Source organism: Trifolium pratense, linkage group LG6 (assembly GCF_020283565.1).
Source record: "Trifolium pratense cultivar HEN17-A07 linkage group LG6, ARS_RC_1.1, whole genome shotgun sequence".
NCBI lineage: Eukaryota > Viridiplantae > Streptophyta > Magnoliopsida > Fabales > Fabaceae > Trifolium > Trifolium pratense.
This window is the reverse complement of record NC_060064.1, coordinates 18,615,254-18,630,769: the sequence shown is the minus strand read 5'-3', so window position 1 is coordinate 18,630,769 and position 15,516 is coordinate 18,615,254. Positions and strand designations below refer to the sequence as shown.

Below are 15,516 nucleotides of genomic sequence, written 5' to 3'. Positions count from 1 at the left end.
AAAGGTTGAGTCATTTTCGACAATGTTGTTGTATGATTGTAAGAAACTTAGAAAAGGAGAGTTGGCGTCTTTTGCCCTCCACGCAGCTTAAAACATGCTATTAACAAGTTTAGCCACACCATGACACGTTTCTCTCTCTCATATTAACAAAAACCGCTTTCAAGATACATATACATCATCATCACCTCAAATTCAAAGCTTCTTTCCCAATACATAACTTGCTTTGATCACATGATATACAACTATATAGAGAGAGTTCATGTTATTTTTTGTGTGACTCTAAGTGTGTTTGAGGAAGAAAAGAACATGCGTTATGTTGAAAAATTTCACGAGGAGTAGAGAAGGACAAATGAGGAAAAGTGTGAATCATTTTAAGGTATATATATAGCTAACTAATTATAATTTTTATCTTATGTTTTTCTTCACGCAAGAAGCTTAATTTAGAGGTTAAGCCTTTGCTCTTTGGCGTGGCTTTAAAAACTTGTTCATTCTTTCCTTAATTCCTATCTATATATAACCTCACCAACTATTCCTACAAACACTACCATTCCTCTTCTTTCCTTAATTCCTTCCTTCTTTCAATTTTTTCCTTCATAGTCATGGGCTATGCGACTCTCACAAAATTAACCAAACCCTAGTGTTTTTTTTAACCTAATTATTACATCCCTAAATATACTATAAACTTTTTTTAAAAAAAAAATTAAAAAAGTAATAATTAGTAACCCTAGAGATGAGTCTAAACTCTAGTGGCAGCGGCAGTAACGGTGGTGGTAGTGGGAGTGGCGGCAATAGCGGTAGCCCTTGTGGGGCATGCAAGTTTTTAAGGAGGAAATGTGTGTCAGGGTGTATTTTTGCTCCGTACTTTGATTCGGAGCATGGCACAACCCATTTCGCGGCTGTGCATAAAGTTTTTGGGGCTAGTAATGTATCCAAACTCCTTCTTGGCATTCCAATTAATAGGAGGCTTGATGCTGCAGTCTCTCTTTGTTATGAAGCTCAAGCAAGATTGAGAGATCCTATCTATGGATGTGTTGGTCACATCTTTGCTCTCCAGCAACAGGTAACTCATTAATTAATGTTGGATTTTGATCATAAGAGTTCTTGTTAGAATTATGGTTCATTTAATTTTTCTATAGTTAAATTTTAGTTGTAAGTTAATTAGGGGAGGAAAAATGTTAATAGCAGAGATCGAATCTGAACCTCATACACGGTAGTCATTCGGTCTGTCCGTCCCAACTCCAAACCACTGGGCTAGCTACTTCTTCAAAACTATGGTTAATTTAATTAGCATGTCATTTTTTGAAATAGATTAATCCCATTTTTCTTGACTCAAATCAGCATCTTATAAGGAATTTAGAAAGTGGTCAGATTTTGAGTATAAAGGTTTTTATTTATTTAGACAAAGTTGCAAGATGATGCAAACTACATATATCTCACCAAAAAAAAAAATCACATACATCTCATTTAGCACCCCCCCCCAAATTTATTTATTTTTGTTTTTTAGCTAATAAGTGAAAATGGAATTTAATTAACCCCATATTCTTATGTTCACATTGATGCTTTTGAAACTCATTTTAATTACAACCAAAATATTTATTCAAAAATATCAAAATATATTATTGTTAGTAAATTTATTTTAACAAACAGCTTATAAATGAAGCCACATAAGTATTCACTAAAAAAAAAATGAAGCCATATAGATGTATAAATATAAGTTTTTTTTTTCAAAAAATGAATTCATTTTCTATAAGGAAATATATTATACATATATACACCCTCCAAATTCCTTCAACAAAGGTCTTTGCATATATATACATATTGTATTTGCAGTGCTTTTTGTGGCATCCAAAAAAGAAACAAAAAGGAAGGTTTGGGGAAAGATGAAAAGAAAAAGGTTAGGGCTTGGTAAGCCATGGAAGTAACTATAGTAAGAGGGAACAGTTTCTATACATTTTAGTGAAATCCAAAAATCTTTTAATATGTTATGTGGTCGGTTGTTACGTACTCAAATGGGTAGTCACTACAAGAAAACTGCTTTGGAGCGTCGGCCATAAAGAGACGCTAAATGGCAAAAAGCAGACGCTACAAGGTACTTAGCGTCAGCTTAGCGTCTACATCGTGGCAGACACTTAAATGCCCGAAGCTAGACAGTTGCGTCCAGCAGACGCTATTTGACGTCCGTCCCGTTAGATGCTAAGCGGAAGCTAGTGACATGTATATGAGGCAGACGCTAGTAGCTTCGATTTTTGGGTGACGCTACACATATATATTGGTGTTATAAAACGTCACCCTTAGAGTCCGCTTGAGTGACGCTAAATGTAGCGTCTGCTCTAAAAAGATGCTATATTTTAGTTTCTGAATTATGTAGCGTCCGCTAAAGCAGACGCTTTTGTTTTTTATTTTTTAATTTAAAAAACTCATCCTAGAAAGGAACCTATCCTGTATTTCTAAAAATACATCAAAAAATTATTATCTTTCATAGTTTTCGACCATAATTTCTCACAACCATAAAATCTCTACCAATATATTCATTAAAATATCAAAACCAAAGATAACAATCATAAAATCTCTACCAATGTACTCATTAAGGTCATCAAAACCAAAGATAAAGAGTCAAAGGCATAAAAGAAAGCCAAGAACACAATTGTATTTATACAATTGATACAATTGATAACTTAGAAATGCGACAAAAATAATGTCATTAGTATAACTCATACTGCATCCTTGGACCAATATGCCTATGAATCTAGGAAAACTTTAAATACACCGGTTTAATAGATCATTCAAAATAAATTAATACTATCTTATAAAATAAAATGGCATTAACTCAATTGCATCCAGTACCTGCATTCCCATCATGCTAGATAGACATTTGTTACGATTACGGGATATCATCCCATGCATGACATCTCAAAGATAGTAGCCATAATGAAATAATTGAGAAACAAGAAACATTTGTGAACAAGATCTTCAAAGTCTTGACCACAATAACTTTTTACCTAGAGATGAGAAGTCTTGACCTAAGAATACAAGGTGTACTAAAACGTTACCATTACAAGACCAAAGCCCAACCAAAGAAACATTAAAGGACTACAAAACACTAGAAGAAAGAACTTAAAAACACCCAGCTAGCTACAACAAAACACCAATAAAGTGTCAAAGCAAAAATTAAACTAGCACCAGTAGCAGCAATAATCCCAAACAGATGGATACACTAAGGGAAAAACGCCATAAGCCTGCACCTAAAAAAACAGAAAACCAGAAACAAATACACAGGAAAAGAGCTAGAGAAAAAACAACACATAAAACAAAAAGCATACATTAGTAGTGATGCTTTGTTTCTATGACCAAGAATTCCAACATAGTAGACTAGCACTTAATCAATTATGAATCTTACAAGATATCTAAACAAGCAACACACTCAACCAAGTAGAACAGAGAATAGAACCGAGATGAAATAAGAATATAAATCATTAAAATATGAGGGAATGAAGAAAAATTGAAAAGTTTTACCAATGATAGTACACAAACATTATTTTCCACTGCTATATGAGTGTGATTCTGTCCGCAAATCCTAGCTCCTTGTATATTTGATCACTTTCCTAATTATACGCAGTCAAATAAATTAGCTGATAACAAGTGAATGATAATTTATAGAAAATAGAGAACTAATTTTAAACCATAATTAGGATGGGCATCGATACTCAAAGCAAAAATGAAAGAAGAAAAAGAAATACTAGGGGTTGAACAATATCTTGACAATAAGTCAATAATTATCAATTGACTGGTAAAACGGTTTTTAAAAAAACAAAAGCAGAGTTAATCAACACTGATATAGCAAAGACAATGATAAATGGAATTAAAAGTAATTCAAAAAAACAGGCTAGGTATAAACCTCATTAGCTGAAACAAACTTTTTTTTTTTTTTGAACAAGCCAAAATGAGATATATTAATATAAAACTAGCTGAAACAAACATTATCTAGGGTTGCTTTAGAGGATGTTTCATCTTTGAGATTTTTATTCTCTGCTTAATTATAACATAAGTCAATAATTATCAACATTTAAATGACAATGAATGACATTTACAAAAGAAAAAAAAATAAGGAACTAGTGAAGTGGGAAAAATATGGTAGTAATAATTAGCAAAATAAAAAGAGAATGTCTCCTAGACCAGTTACACACAAGCAATTCCTGAAACCAATAGAGACCAAAGCTACCAAAATACTCTGTCTATGAACTAAGAGTCACACAGTTTGATCTTTCAAAGAACAACAGTTTATAAGCTACATTCAATTTAACAATCACAGCAAGAAATTCAAACAAAAAGATTGTAATTGATTATAGAGATAGAAATCAATTAATGGTTCAATTCTTTGTGTATCCAAACAATGAGATGAAGTAACCAATGAGATAACTGAAGCAAAATAGGATCCTCTTCACTTCTTTTATATCCTATATAGTAAAACCCAAAAAGTTGATCAATTCCTATGAGAAAGACTTTGTTATTTATTATGAGATGAACTATGTGCCTTTGTCAAAACATATGTCATTCTAATAATGCAAAATTAACATGTGTACATATACATATACATATATTATACATATACGAATATAATATTGATTAATGCAAACTTAAAGAACTTACCACTCCAGTGGTGCTGTAAGAGGCGACGGTGAACTTCTGATCGGAGTTATATAGTCCTTTGTCAAAAGATCTAAAAGCAAATAATGATTTTGATTTTAGCTATGATAAAAATATAATTGAATCAATAACGAAGAACAATTGATTCATCTCTTGATTCTTCAACAAATGAACAACAAATGACTCTACATAATTAGCAAAATCCAAAGAGAGAGCCATTGAAGTACAACTACCCAAATGGAAAACTAGACTTTATATGAGTTATGATAACAAATTTAGTGTTCACAAGTAAAGCATAATTAAAAACAAATCTAGTATTCACAAGTGAAGCATCTGACTTACTTCCAAAGCTCACAAATAGCTTTCCACACAAGCAGAATTCAATACCTTCAACCAAATGGAATATGAATTAACTTAGAAGTACCAAAATAATGCTGCACATATCAAATATCTAAAATCCAGCTTACATAAGAATTAAAAACCACCTTATGTGGTATGTTTCTAGGAGCTGCTGTATATTAGTAAGACCTATTGATGGAAAGCCCAAGAGCACTAATTTACTGAAACTAAAAAAATAAGATAATGAACCCAATTTAAAACTAACATCTCAAATCAATTAACCAATTCAACCAAACCCATGATGAACTCAATAATGAAATTAGAAAGCTTTAATTAATTTACCATATTATCAAAACCATCACGTAATGATTGAAAAAGCTTGAGGAGAATATGGTTGATAAACCTCAACCTTGAGCATGTAAAACATGGCAGTCACTCTTTTGCAACCACATGTACATCATGTGTTGCATCAATGATTCTTCAAACCATTGGGGTCATAATAGAAGCAACACTCTATAAATTTGCTAATCACAAACAAAACTAAAAGAGTGTTTCAAGATATTTTCAGACACCATTAGTATTGAACCATGAAAAGGCCACCTTAGACATTACCTTCTTGAAATCTTAATTTGTCAATGGTTCATGACATTATCTCCAACCAAGGGCCAAAAATTACATGGTAGTCTTTCATTTCATTTAATTAAAACACATGGTAGTCTATGTTTCATTTAACACATAGTAGTCTTTCATTTCATTTAATTAAAACACATAGTAGTCCTTGAGATGAATTCGGCCAACGGTAACATGAAAAACACTATTATCACTTTGATTGTTTTTACTTTCTCTTTTTGCAGGAAGGACCATTGTGTTTATTTAATTACTAAGTTTATACCATCAGCCGAAATGAACACTAACAAAAATCAGTAACGTATATAGTGACAGAAACAATAGTCAGTTCTAATTCAGAAAAATCACATGCTCTAACAATGTGCTTCTACTCAAAAGAATTCCGCTAAATCCTCGGAAAAATCATATGAAGTTTTAATTTTTTTATAAAAACTGAAATATATTTTAACAGATTAAAGTAAAATTAATCAAAGGCTAAATTTATTTGCATAAGAGTTATTAAAGAGAACTAACTCACCACAATAGAAAATGAACCTTTTAGAAACCTTTTCGTCGGTGAGTGAGACATGTTTGAGAACCTCTCAAATCGATGGGATCTGACAAGAGCTGATGTATGAGAATCGCTATTTCAAAAGTGGTTCTCAGAATCATTGGTGACATTTGAGGGGAAAGAGGAACGAGGGTTACAAGCGAATACGAGTGAGGGATTCCATGGATGGGTTTGGTGATTCTCAGAACGATGAACGGAGAGAAAGAGGATTTTGATTGATGGGTTTAGGAATTCAGATTTACAAACGAGTGAGGGTTTGGTGAGTGAAGAAAAAAAAATTAGGGTTTTTATTGTGAGTGAGGTAAAAAGAAGAGAGAAACGTGAGAATGATGAATGAATGAGAGAATTTGGAAAGGTTTTTGCTGAAAAATAAAAAAATAGAGAGAAAAAGAGGAAATATAGAATTAATATTTTTCAAGTAAAAGTAATAGCATCGGATGGGCCGACTCTACCAATTTTTTGAACACCCAGCATCAGTCATTTTGTTCTATAGAGTCGGTGAGGCCGACGCTAATGTTTTAAAATAATAAACAATGAATTTTAATTGGTTAGCGTGAGAAAATCTGACTATAGGCCGACTCTATTAGCGTCGGTGTCGGGGGCCGACGCTAGTTTTGGAGGCTAAAATTGTGTTTTCTAGTAGTGAGTCTACATAAAGTCATTGGTTCATGCTGGTTTTAGGGATATGGTCGGTAGTTTCCATGGTTTAGTTAAGCAATTTTGATAGGGAAATCAAAATTCACATTAATTAATTTGTCCCTATATATCTTTTTGTTAAATTATAAATAATGTTACTAAAAACAATTTCATCCTTCTTCTTTTAGACTTTGAGAATGTGTAACCGTGAGGTGAGTAGTTAATAATCTTTCATAATTATGGGGTAAAAGTCCCTCTATATTTTGTGGTTTTTTTCTTTAATAATATAGCTTCTATAGTTGAGCCTCTGGAGTTCTTTTCAATCTCTACGATTAGCTAATGGATTAATCTAACGACTACGAATATTATCTTAGTTGATAGAGTAATTTGATGACAATGTTATTTTTATTATATATTCATTTGACTGCTTAAAAATAAAATGAGGTGAGTGTAAGAAAAAGGGAGTTAAAACATGAAGAGAAATATTTTTTTTCTTTTACCATATTGACTTATATTGTCCAAATTATTTTATAAATTCTTATTTTAAAAGTCTAATTATAGTAATACTATGAACAATGATGGAAGAATATACTAATTATAACTCTTTTTTTTTTTTTGACAAACTTTATAACTCATTTTTAACACTCTTTTTATGTTGTCATTTATTTCTTGGTACAATGTGTTCTCTTATTATTACTGAGTGAAATTCTACGGTCCATTAAGTAATAACTTGAGTACATGCAAATTTCTTCTATATTGTCATTCTTACGAATATTATAATTAATTGACTTTATGTGCTCTATAATATAAATATAGATTAGTTTATTTTTTTCAATGGAAAGTATAAAGATTACTATAATTTGCTAATCCCCATGGTTAAATAGGTCAATGTCAAATCAGAAATATTAATACTACTAAACAGTGATCTTTAAATTATTTGGTGAAGATTGCTGATCTTAGATATTTTTTCCCTTCAAGTTTAATCATGTTCATTTGTTTATTTTTCCCAAGTGACTTTGTTTGTACAAAACTTTTATTTATATTTTCAAGAAGTTTGTTTAAAGTCACGCGTTCATACTTGTCATTTGTCAATGTTATTTTTGCATCCTAGGTCCTTTATTCTCAAATTAGCTTGGGGTTCTCACCTTATTTTATACTACTAATAATATCATTAACTGTTAAGTATTAGTAGAGTATATGATCTGTGTCCATTACAACATTAAAAAAGTACTAAACATCCATTCAATCATATTTTATCAAGTTGATAATAATTATAGAGATATTTTAAAATTAATGTGACAAAAAAGTAACAAAATGGTAAGCTATAATTATACGCATAATTTTTTCAACCTTATACAGTACATATGAATTAAATCCATTATATTGTTATGATATTATTTCTATTTTCATTATTATCAAAAAAGATATTCAGTGTGTACTTTTATGTTGTAATTTTTTTTAAAAAAAAAAAAATTCATCTATTTTTTTTAATTAGAATCAGAGTATTTTTTAGCTAAATGTCCCACATTACATATACTCCCTCCGTCCCAAAATATAAGGGAAAATTAGTCAACTAAAGTTGATGTTGTTAAAGTTCAGAGAGAAACACAAAGTGACGGCTAGGGTTTCAATAATATTATAATAGCATTACTTAACAAAATAAGGATTACAAAATAATTTATAATAATTCCTAATGGACTACTAAACTACTAACATATAAAGCCCAATACTTAAAGCCCTAATAATATTATTATCTAACACTTCCCCTCAAACTCACGATGCATTATCAGATAATCATCGAGAGTTTGTCAAACAAAAAACGAAAATCAAACTACTCTAACTAAATATTTTATTTCTAATACTACCCCTCAAGCTAAAGCGTACTAAGCTTTGAGCTTGTTACAAATCAACCCGAAAATAAACTAAATTAACTAATAGCTTCAAATTCAAGTCCTTCAGACTTCGAATTGTGAGTATTCCCTCACCGGATTCAATGTGAGTATTCCCTCACTGGATTCAATGTGAGTATTCCCTCACCGGATTCAAATTTCAAATTGTGAGTATTCCCTCACCGGATTCAATGTGAGTATTCCCTCACCGGATTCAATGTGAGTATTCCCTCACCGGATTCAAATTGTGAGTATTCCCTCACCGGATTCAATGTGAGTATTCCCTCACCGGATTCAAATTTCAAATTGTGAGTATTCGCTCACCAGACAGACAGATTGCGAGCTTTCGCTCACCAGACAGACAGATTGCGAGCTTTCGCTCACCAGACATATTGTGAGTATTACCTTAACTCACCAGACAGAACCAGATAGAACTAGCCATAACAAAACAAAATAAACCGCAAGAAACTAAACTAAACATAGCATGACTAAACCGAACGAATCAAATAGACCGATCTAAATGGAACCAATCAGAATCAAATCAATCCAAACCAAAACAAATCAAACGAAACCAACCAAACCAATCAAAATTTTAGCCGAGAACAAGCTTTCATCACTGTTCTAGAATTTGGTGCAATATGTGTTCTACCACATCAATTTATTGGACACAAAAAGCAAATCAATTACTTACCAATAATTGATATCATTGTTCTTAATATCAATTACGTACCAACACGAACAAAAGCAAATCAAACCGAGAAGAACACCATCCCTAAAGAACCTTTGAACCAATAGGATGCGAAAACAAAACAGCCTACAAGATTCTAATCGAATCAACCAAATAACTAACAAAAATAAAACAAATCAAAAGGACTAACCAGACCACTAATCATCAAAGAGCAGAGCAAACATATTCCCAAACTTTTGGGAACTCACAACGGAAGCCAACATGTGGTTCAAGACGGATCGAACCTTGCTCTGATATCATGTTAAAGTTCAGAGAGAAACACAAAGTGACGGCTAGGGTTTCAATAATATTATAATAGCATTACTTAACAAAATAAGGATTACAAAATAATTTATAATAATTCCTAATGGACTACTAAACTACTAACATATAAAGCTCAATACTTAAAGCCCTAATAATATTATTATCTAACAGATGTATCTAGTCCAAATTTTTAACCAAATACATCAACTTTCTTTGACCAATTTTCCCTTATATTTTGGGACGGAGTAGTATGCATTATTAAAATAAAGAGCAATTTTTTTCAAAGTAGTTTCATACATGTCAAAATTATTACAAGAAATTCTATTTAGAAAAACAACAGTGTTGAAATAAAAATACTCTTAAGAGACAACAGTATTTCATAAAAAATATAATTTTTCTTGATCATGATATTTCTTTCTTGCCCTTTGTTCCACAGGTGCTGAGTCTACAAGCTGAACTCTCCTACATGCAAAGCCACATTAATTCATCAGAGTTAACCCAACCACCTCTACCACCACCACAGGCGGCCGTAGCACCAGCCGTCTTCTCCTTTGCCGATCTTCCACCACCCACCGCCACAACTATGCCGGTGACCTATGACATGTCTACACTTTTTGATCCTATGGGCCAACCTTCATTGGCTATGCAACACCAGAGGCCCAATATTGACCCACGTCAATATTTACCTGCTCGTGGCCCAACATCAACCACTAGTTCTCACAGACAAATTGGGTCTTCATCTGCACCATCTTCCAATGCTTCATCTTCTCCTTCATTTTCCAAATTTTCTAAATGAACAGTCATGTCTTGAATTTAATTCATTAATCTCTATTTTTGCCTATCAAAAAATATTATCTTTTCTTCTTTGTTTTATCCTTTGGATGGACATGGGACATATATTAGCAAGGGATTTTAAATTTCCAAACATCTTTCAGTATGGACCAATTAATTGCTATGTATTAATATGCGGCAAAAAGCATTATTATGTATTAATCGTGGTTGAAGTAAAAAAAAAGTTTTAATCACGGTTATATCATTATTTTTCCTCCTTTTTGCTTCATTTTTTCTAAAGTACTAGATAAATTTTCTGTCCTCGTGGTGTAACTCAGATGGTAGGCGTAGGCCATTGCATTATATATGTAGGGGATTGGGGTTCGAACCCTAACACCCTATTTATTCACCTTAAATGATGGAATTTCAAGCCAAAAAATCAATTTTCTTTCGGAATTAATTCATGTTGATAGTATAATATGTGTCTGATATTAATGAGTCATGAATTCAGTAAAGAAAAAGATGCATGTATGTACTACATAATGGTTAATGTATGCTATCTTTGAAAGTGTTATTTCATGGTTGCAAACTTTGCTTTCGTATATTCCATGTTAGTGTGCATATTGAGTTGGCTTTGCATGCATTTCAAAGCTTGATTATGTGAGAAGTGACAATTTGTCGCTTTCGTTCAATAGCGGTTTTGTTCGCCAAATAATGGCAAGATATCGGCAGCTAATTAGGTCTATGAGACAAAAATATAATGGAAGGAAGATATATAAGGTGTAACAATTACTTCAAGACAGTTATCTGTTAGTTATAATTGTCAAAGGAAAGCCACAGATTACTTCCAAAAGTAAGTGATTACTTCTTAACCCCCCAAGTATCTTTTAATCTGTTAACCTTAGTATTTTCGATATAAAGAGGTATTTAAAGGAATTTTTTAATGTGAAATTACACTTTCAAATACTCTGCTTACCAAAATAATTCAGCAAGAGCCAATTGTGTTTTAAATCATCACTTGAAGATACTGTAATAGCTCTGCTGTAGTGATTTTTCGGAAAAATTTCCGTTTTAAACCTCGTTCCTATTCTTCTTTTTTGTGCTATGAAAAAGGGTGCACTCTAAAAACTATCTTCAGAATTTTTAACATCATCTATTAAGAGGGTGAGATATGTTTTTTGGTTTAAGATTTGGGTTGAGTTGAGTATCCCAAATCACATTTGCATACTATAAAATAGGTCACTTTGTATATCAAAAAAAAAAAAGGGTCACTTTGTGAGGTTATAACACTTTGCCTGCTTACCATTACATGGGACTAAAAGATTTGGGCAATATATTGAAAGCCTAATGCTTTCTTCCATTAGGATCTCACCTTGTAAAGGTACTTAAGAATATTGATTGATAAGAGGATTCAAATATAGATTTATACCATCAAACATCTTTAAGGACACACTTCAATATATTCGGGGGGGTTGTTCACGTTATAATAGAACCAAAGATGATTGGGATTACTCTAAGTCTTGGGCAGTATGTTAGGCACCCAAGAATTGAATTCGAAAGAAATAACAATTTTATTAAGAAATAGGAGAGAAACTCTCCTCAAGGGCTTCCTCTTCACAATTACAATATTCCAAAGATACTCTCTAACCTTTGTGTTTGACTATTTATACACATAGAGACATACTCTTTAACTAATCCAAATACCAAACTAACTAACTTCTCTAACAACTCATAACTAGTTTAACTACTCTAATATCTATTTTTCTATATCCTAACAGAGTAAGAAAGTGAGACAATGTACATGTTACAACTCTCTTCAATAGAAATTTCAGCCACAAGACTAAGAGTGCAGTGAGAAATGAAAGGAAGGAGGTAGTTTTCAATTTTCATTGCATTGCACATTAAAATGGCTATAATACATTGAAAACAAGAGTGATTCCTTAGTGACACGGCTACACAAAGTTTTAAATAAATTATAATACAATACCTCTACATTAGCTTATTTGGTGACTGGTAGTGGTGGCAAAGTCTCTTAAAACAAGCTCCACCTCTTCTACCACCCCGAGTTTCCGGAACCAGCTAGCCAGTATTCTAGAAGTTTCTTCCCCAACCATAATGCCATCCTTCTCCAAATCTATTAGAAACTTCAATGCTGTATTTATCATGTTTTCCTTCTCATAAGCAACAAGTACTAAAGATATGCATTTATCAGTAGCTTTGATGCCTACTCTTTTCATATTTTCAAATGCAATTCGAGCTTTTTCACTCTGACCAGCCATACCATAAGCATAAATAAGAAGACTACACACCTTATCATCTGGGATGATACCGGCCATCTGAATTGCATCAAACACCCTTTGTGCGCCTTCTGCGTTACCAATCTTGGAGTAAGCTCTAAGTAATGCTTTGTAAACCTCACTGCCTGCATATATTTCTTGTGCGTCCATTTCTTCAAGTAAACTCTCTCCCTTTTCAGGCATTCCAGCTCTGATGTAGGTCATGATCATTGACCCATATGATCTTTTATCCAAAGGTTCACCAAGCAATTTGATCTCTTCAAAATATTCCTCGGCCCGGTCAAGATGGCCTGCCTTGCTGTACATGTGAACCATGGTAGTTAGTATTACTTGATCGCAGATGAAGCCCCTTTGCTTCATTGCCGTGAAAATATTTTCAGCAGCATCAAGTTGATTCTCCTTGCTGTAATAATGAATTAATTTTGTATAATCACGAAGATTGGGTTCAAAGGATTCTTCTAGAAGAGCATGCTCTGCCACCTATAAAAGTGAAGAAATCAAATTTTATTTCAGACTGTCGAGAATAAAGTAAATAAAATGTTTTCACTCATGCAGCCAAATCATGTAGAACATAATCAGGTAAGAAGCCGTGATGCTTAAATTTCTATTCTTTAATTATTTCACCAGGATGTTTAGATGGCCAGATTAATAAACTTCACTCCACTTCCCATTACCAATCACAAAGACGTATGATGGACATAATAATATTCATAATGCATATATATTAAACTTCTTTTATTTTTGTTTAGCAATCAGATCACTATATTTTGTGGTATATACCTAAACCTCAAGCTTGCATCTAGCAGATGTAGATAAGATGTTAAAACCATGAGGCAGAACACAGAGAATGATAGTTAATACTGTAACTGTATCCTTTTCAGTCAAAGAGACCCCGGAATGGCCAATTTCAGGAAACAGATCATTGTATGTGTGTATCAATTGGCTCAAAAGAACTTACTCCCTCCGGTCCTTTTTATAAGAAACAATTCACTTTTTAGATTCAATGAATAAATGATGTTTCTGGTCTATATTATAGACTAGATACCTTTTTTTTACGTTAAAAAAGACCGGATAGAGTATTAACTTCTCATCTGACAGCTGAAATCTAGGTAAATAAAGCCATTGAGTTAACTATGTAGTTTAAGACAAAAATATACAGATTTCTAAAGCAACAAGATGTCTACAACTTCTCCAGAATAACATCTAGAAACTACAACGTATCGTTAAACCTCGGTATCCGGCCCTAGGACCGACTAATCCGAGGGGACCAATCCCACCGCCCACTTGTGGGGGCCCAATTTAAAGCCAGAGTATTTTTGCTCTGTATGGACTAACCCACCGAAATTTGCACCAGAGGGAATCAAACCTAAGACCTTAAGAGCATACTACAAGGACCCAAGCGAATACCCCTAGGCCAACCCAAGTGGGTTAGAAACTACAACGTATTAACTCAAAATTAGGTCCTACTTTATGTTAAATAGAATAGTAAATATTTCAAATGCAAAACAGTAAGGTACTAATACTATATTTATAAACGAAATTAAAAGCTCAAAGGTACTACTACCATTGTCATTCGATTAGAGACTAGTATCAAGAGACTTTAGTAGTTTGTATAAGCTAAAAGGTAGGGGAAATTTACAAATCATTGTACAAAAAAGATAGAACATGCGAAATACCTCGATGTAGAGAGGATGATCCATATTTTTCAACTCTTTCAAAACCGAAAGCCAATCTGCTCTTGTAGGCTTCATAATCTTCACCCAAGCCCCCAAAACATCACATAATCTACCCTTTTCTTCAGAAAAACATATAATCTGTCTCATCACGGCCTTACATCGCTTAACCATCTTGAAGGGAAGTTTACCTATAGCCTGTTTTTGTTCTTCCGTTACATCATGTCGTATCTCATTCCACCTAAATCTTTTGTAATTTCCTTCTATCACTTCTTCCACAATTTCCTCAGTACCAACACCAACTATTACTGAATCAAAATAGTATTTATGTGAATCAAAATAAAAAGTTCTTTTCCATAACGAGTTTCGTTTGGTCTGAATTCGATACAATTTGGTAGTATTATTGGTAATTGAGTAATTAGGGTAGTAAAAATTGCATATCAAGAGGTTATTGCAATAGTTTCCCATTATGAAAATAGGATCAACACAAAAACTACTGTTTCCTAAGATATTCATACCTAACGGTAATAGGAATGAAGAAAACTGAAATTTGAAGTACCTAACCTATAAATTACAAGAGTATGAATAATGAGAATAAGAAACTACTTTGTTTGAACAAAATGAGTATTTTTTTTTCGTTTCTTGGCTTATAGTGTAAAAATGTGAATGCGTTTTATACAGAAGAAGCAAATGTTCCTTGCGAACGCTACAGGGAGAAGATGAAGTTACTCACTCACTGTTTCCGGCGGCCAACGACAAACTCCGTTGCGTTTTCAGGCCAGTTGAGCTTAGTTCAGTTCCACTGGTGCAGTACAGTTACAAGGGTAAAAGGAAGTGGATTGGGTTTGGGATTAGTCCTTTTTCTTCTTTTTTTTTTCCCTTCTTTTTTTTTTAATCTCAAATAAATATTATAAAAATAAAGCTTTAATACATTTTTTATCCCCTATTTTAAAAGACAACTTTTTGATCCCCTATTTTGAAAAATCAGAACTTTTGGTCTCCTATTTTTTTTTTGATACATTTTGGTCCCTTATTTTAAAGCAACTTTTTGATCCCATATTTCAAAAAATCTGCACTTTTGATCCCATATTTTAAATTT

General features: G+C 32.7%; 2 protein-coding genes and 1 long non-coding RNA gene across 5 annotated transcripts; 1 reads left to right on the top strand and 2 right to left on the bottom strand.

Annotated features, from left to right (window-relative positions):
• Positions 1 to 511: 511 nt before the first annotated feature.
• On the top strand, positions 512 to 10,656 carry LOC123893064 (LOB domain-containing protein 18-like). Its single transcript, XM_045942987.1, has 2 exons — positions 512 to 1,060; positions 10,113 to 10,656. Exons 1-2 carry the CDS (start codon positions 731 to 733, stop codon positions 10,470 to 10,472), a joined length of 690 nt encoding a protein of 229 aa, XP_045798943.1. The 5' UTR covers positions 512 to 730; the 3' UTR covers positions 10,473 to 10,656.
• On the bottom strand, positions 2,496 to 6,665 carry LOC123893065. 3 transcript variants are annotated; one of them, XR_006803336.1, is made up of 4 exons: positions 6,128 to 6,665; positions 4,987 to 5,031; positions 4,648 to 4,717; positions 2,496 to 3,602 (listed from the first exon to the last, which is right to left on the bottom strand). It is a non-coding gene; the product is annotated as an uncharacterized LOC123893065 (long non-coding RNA). The 3 variants fall into 3 exon arrangements; XR_006803338.1 differs by lacking the exon at positions 2,496 to 3,602 and adding an exon at positions 4,053 to 4,454; XR_006803337.1 differs by lacking the exon at positions 2,496 to 3,602 and having other exon boundaries at positions 4,455 to 4,717; positions 6,128 to 6,664.
• A 1,338-nt stretch (positions 10,657 to 11,994) lies between the features above and the next one.
• On the bottom strand, positions 11,995 to 15,285 carry LOC123893223 (pentatricopeptide repeat-containing protein At1g01970-like). The gene is made up of 2 exons (XM_045943160.1): positions 14,421 to 15,285; positions 11,995 to 13,224 (listed from the first exon to the last, which is right to left on the bottom strand). The coding sequence occupies exons 1-2, from the start codon at positions 14,931 to 14,933 to the stop codon at positions 12,442 to 12,444; spliced, it is 1,296 nt and encodes a 431-aa protein (XP_045799116.1). The 5' UTR covers positions 14,934 to 15,285; the 3' UTR covers positions 11,995 to 12,441.
• Positions 15,286 to 15,516: the final 231 nt, after the last annotated feature.

Excerpts from the sequence above, each read along its gene's own strand:
- LOC123893064 (XM_045942987.1), top strand. The coding sequence starts at position 731 with ATGAGTCTAAACTCTAGTGGCAGCGGCAGTAACGGTGGTGGTAGTGGG. Across the intron at positions 1,061-10,112 it reads TCTTTGCTCTCCAGCAACAG|GTGCTGAGTCTACAAGCTGA; the intron begins GTAACTCATTAA and ends TTTGTTCCACAG.
- LOC123893223 (XM_045943160.1), bottom strand. The coding sequence starts at position 14,933 with ATGAATATCTTAGGAAACAGTAGTTTTTGTGTTGATCCTATTTTCATA. Across the intron at positions 13,225-14,420 it reads ATCATCCTCTCTACATCGAG|GTGGCAGAGCATGCTCTTCT; the intron begins GTATTTCGCATG and ends TCACTTTTATAG.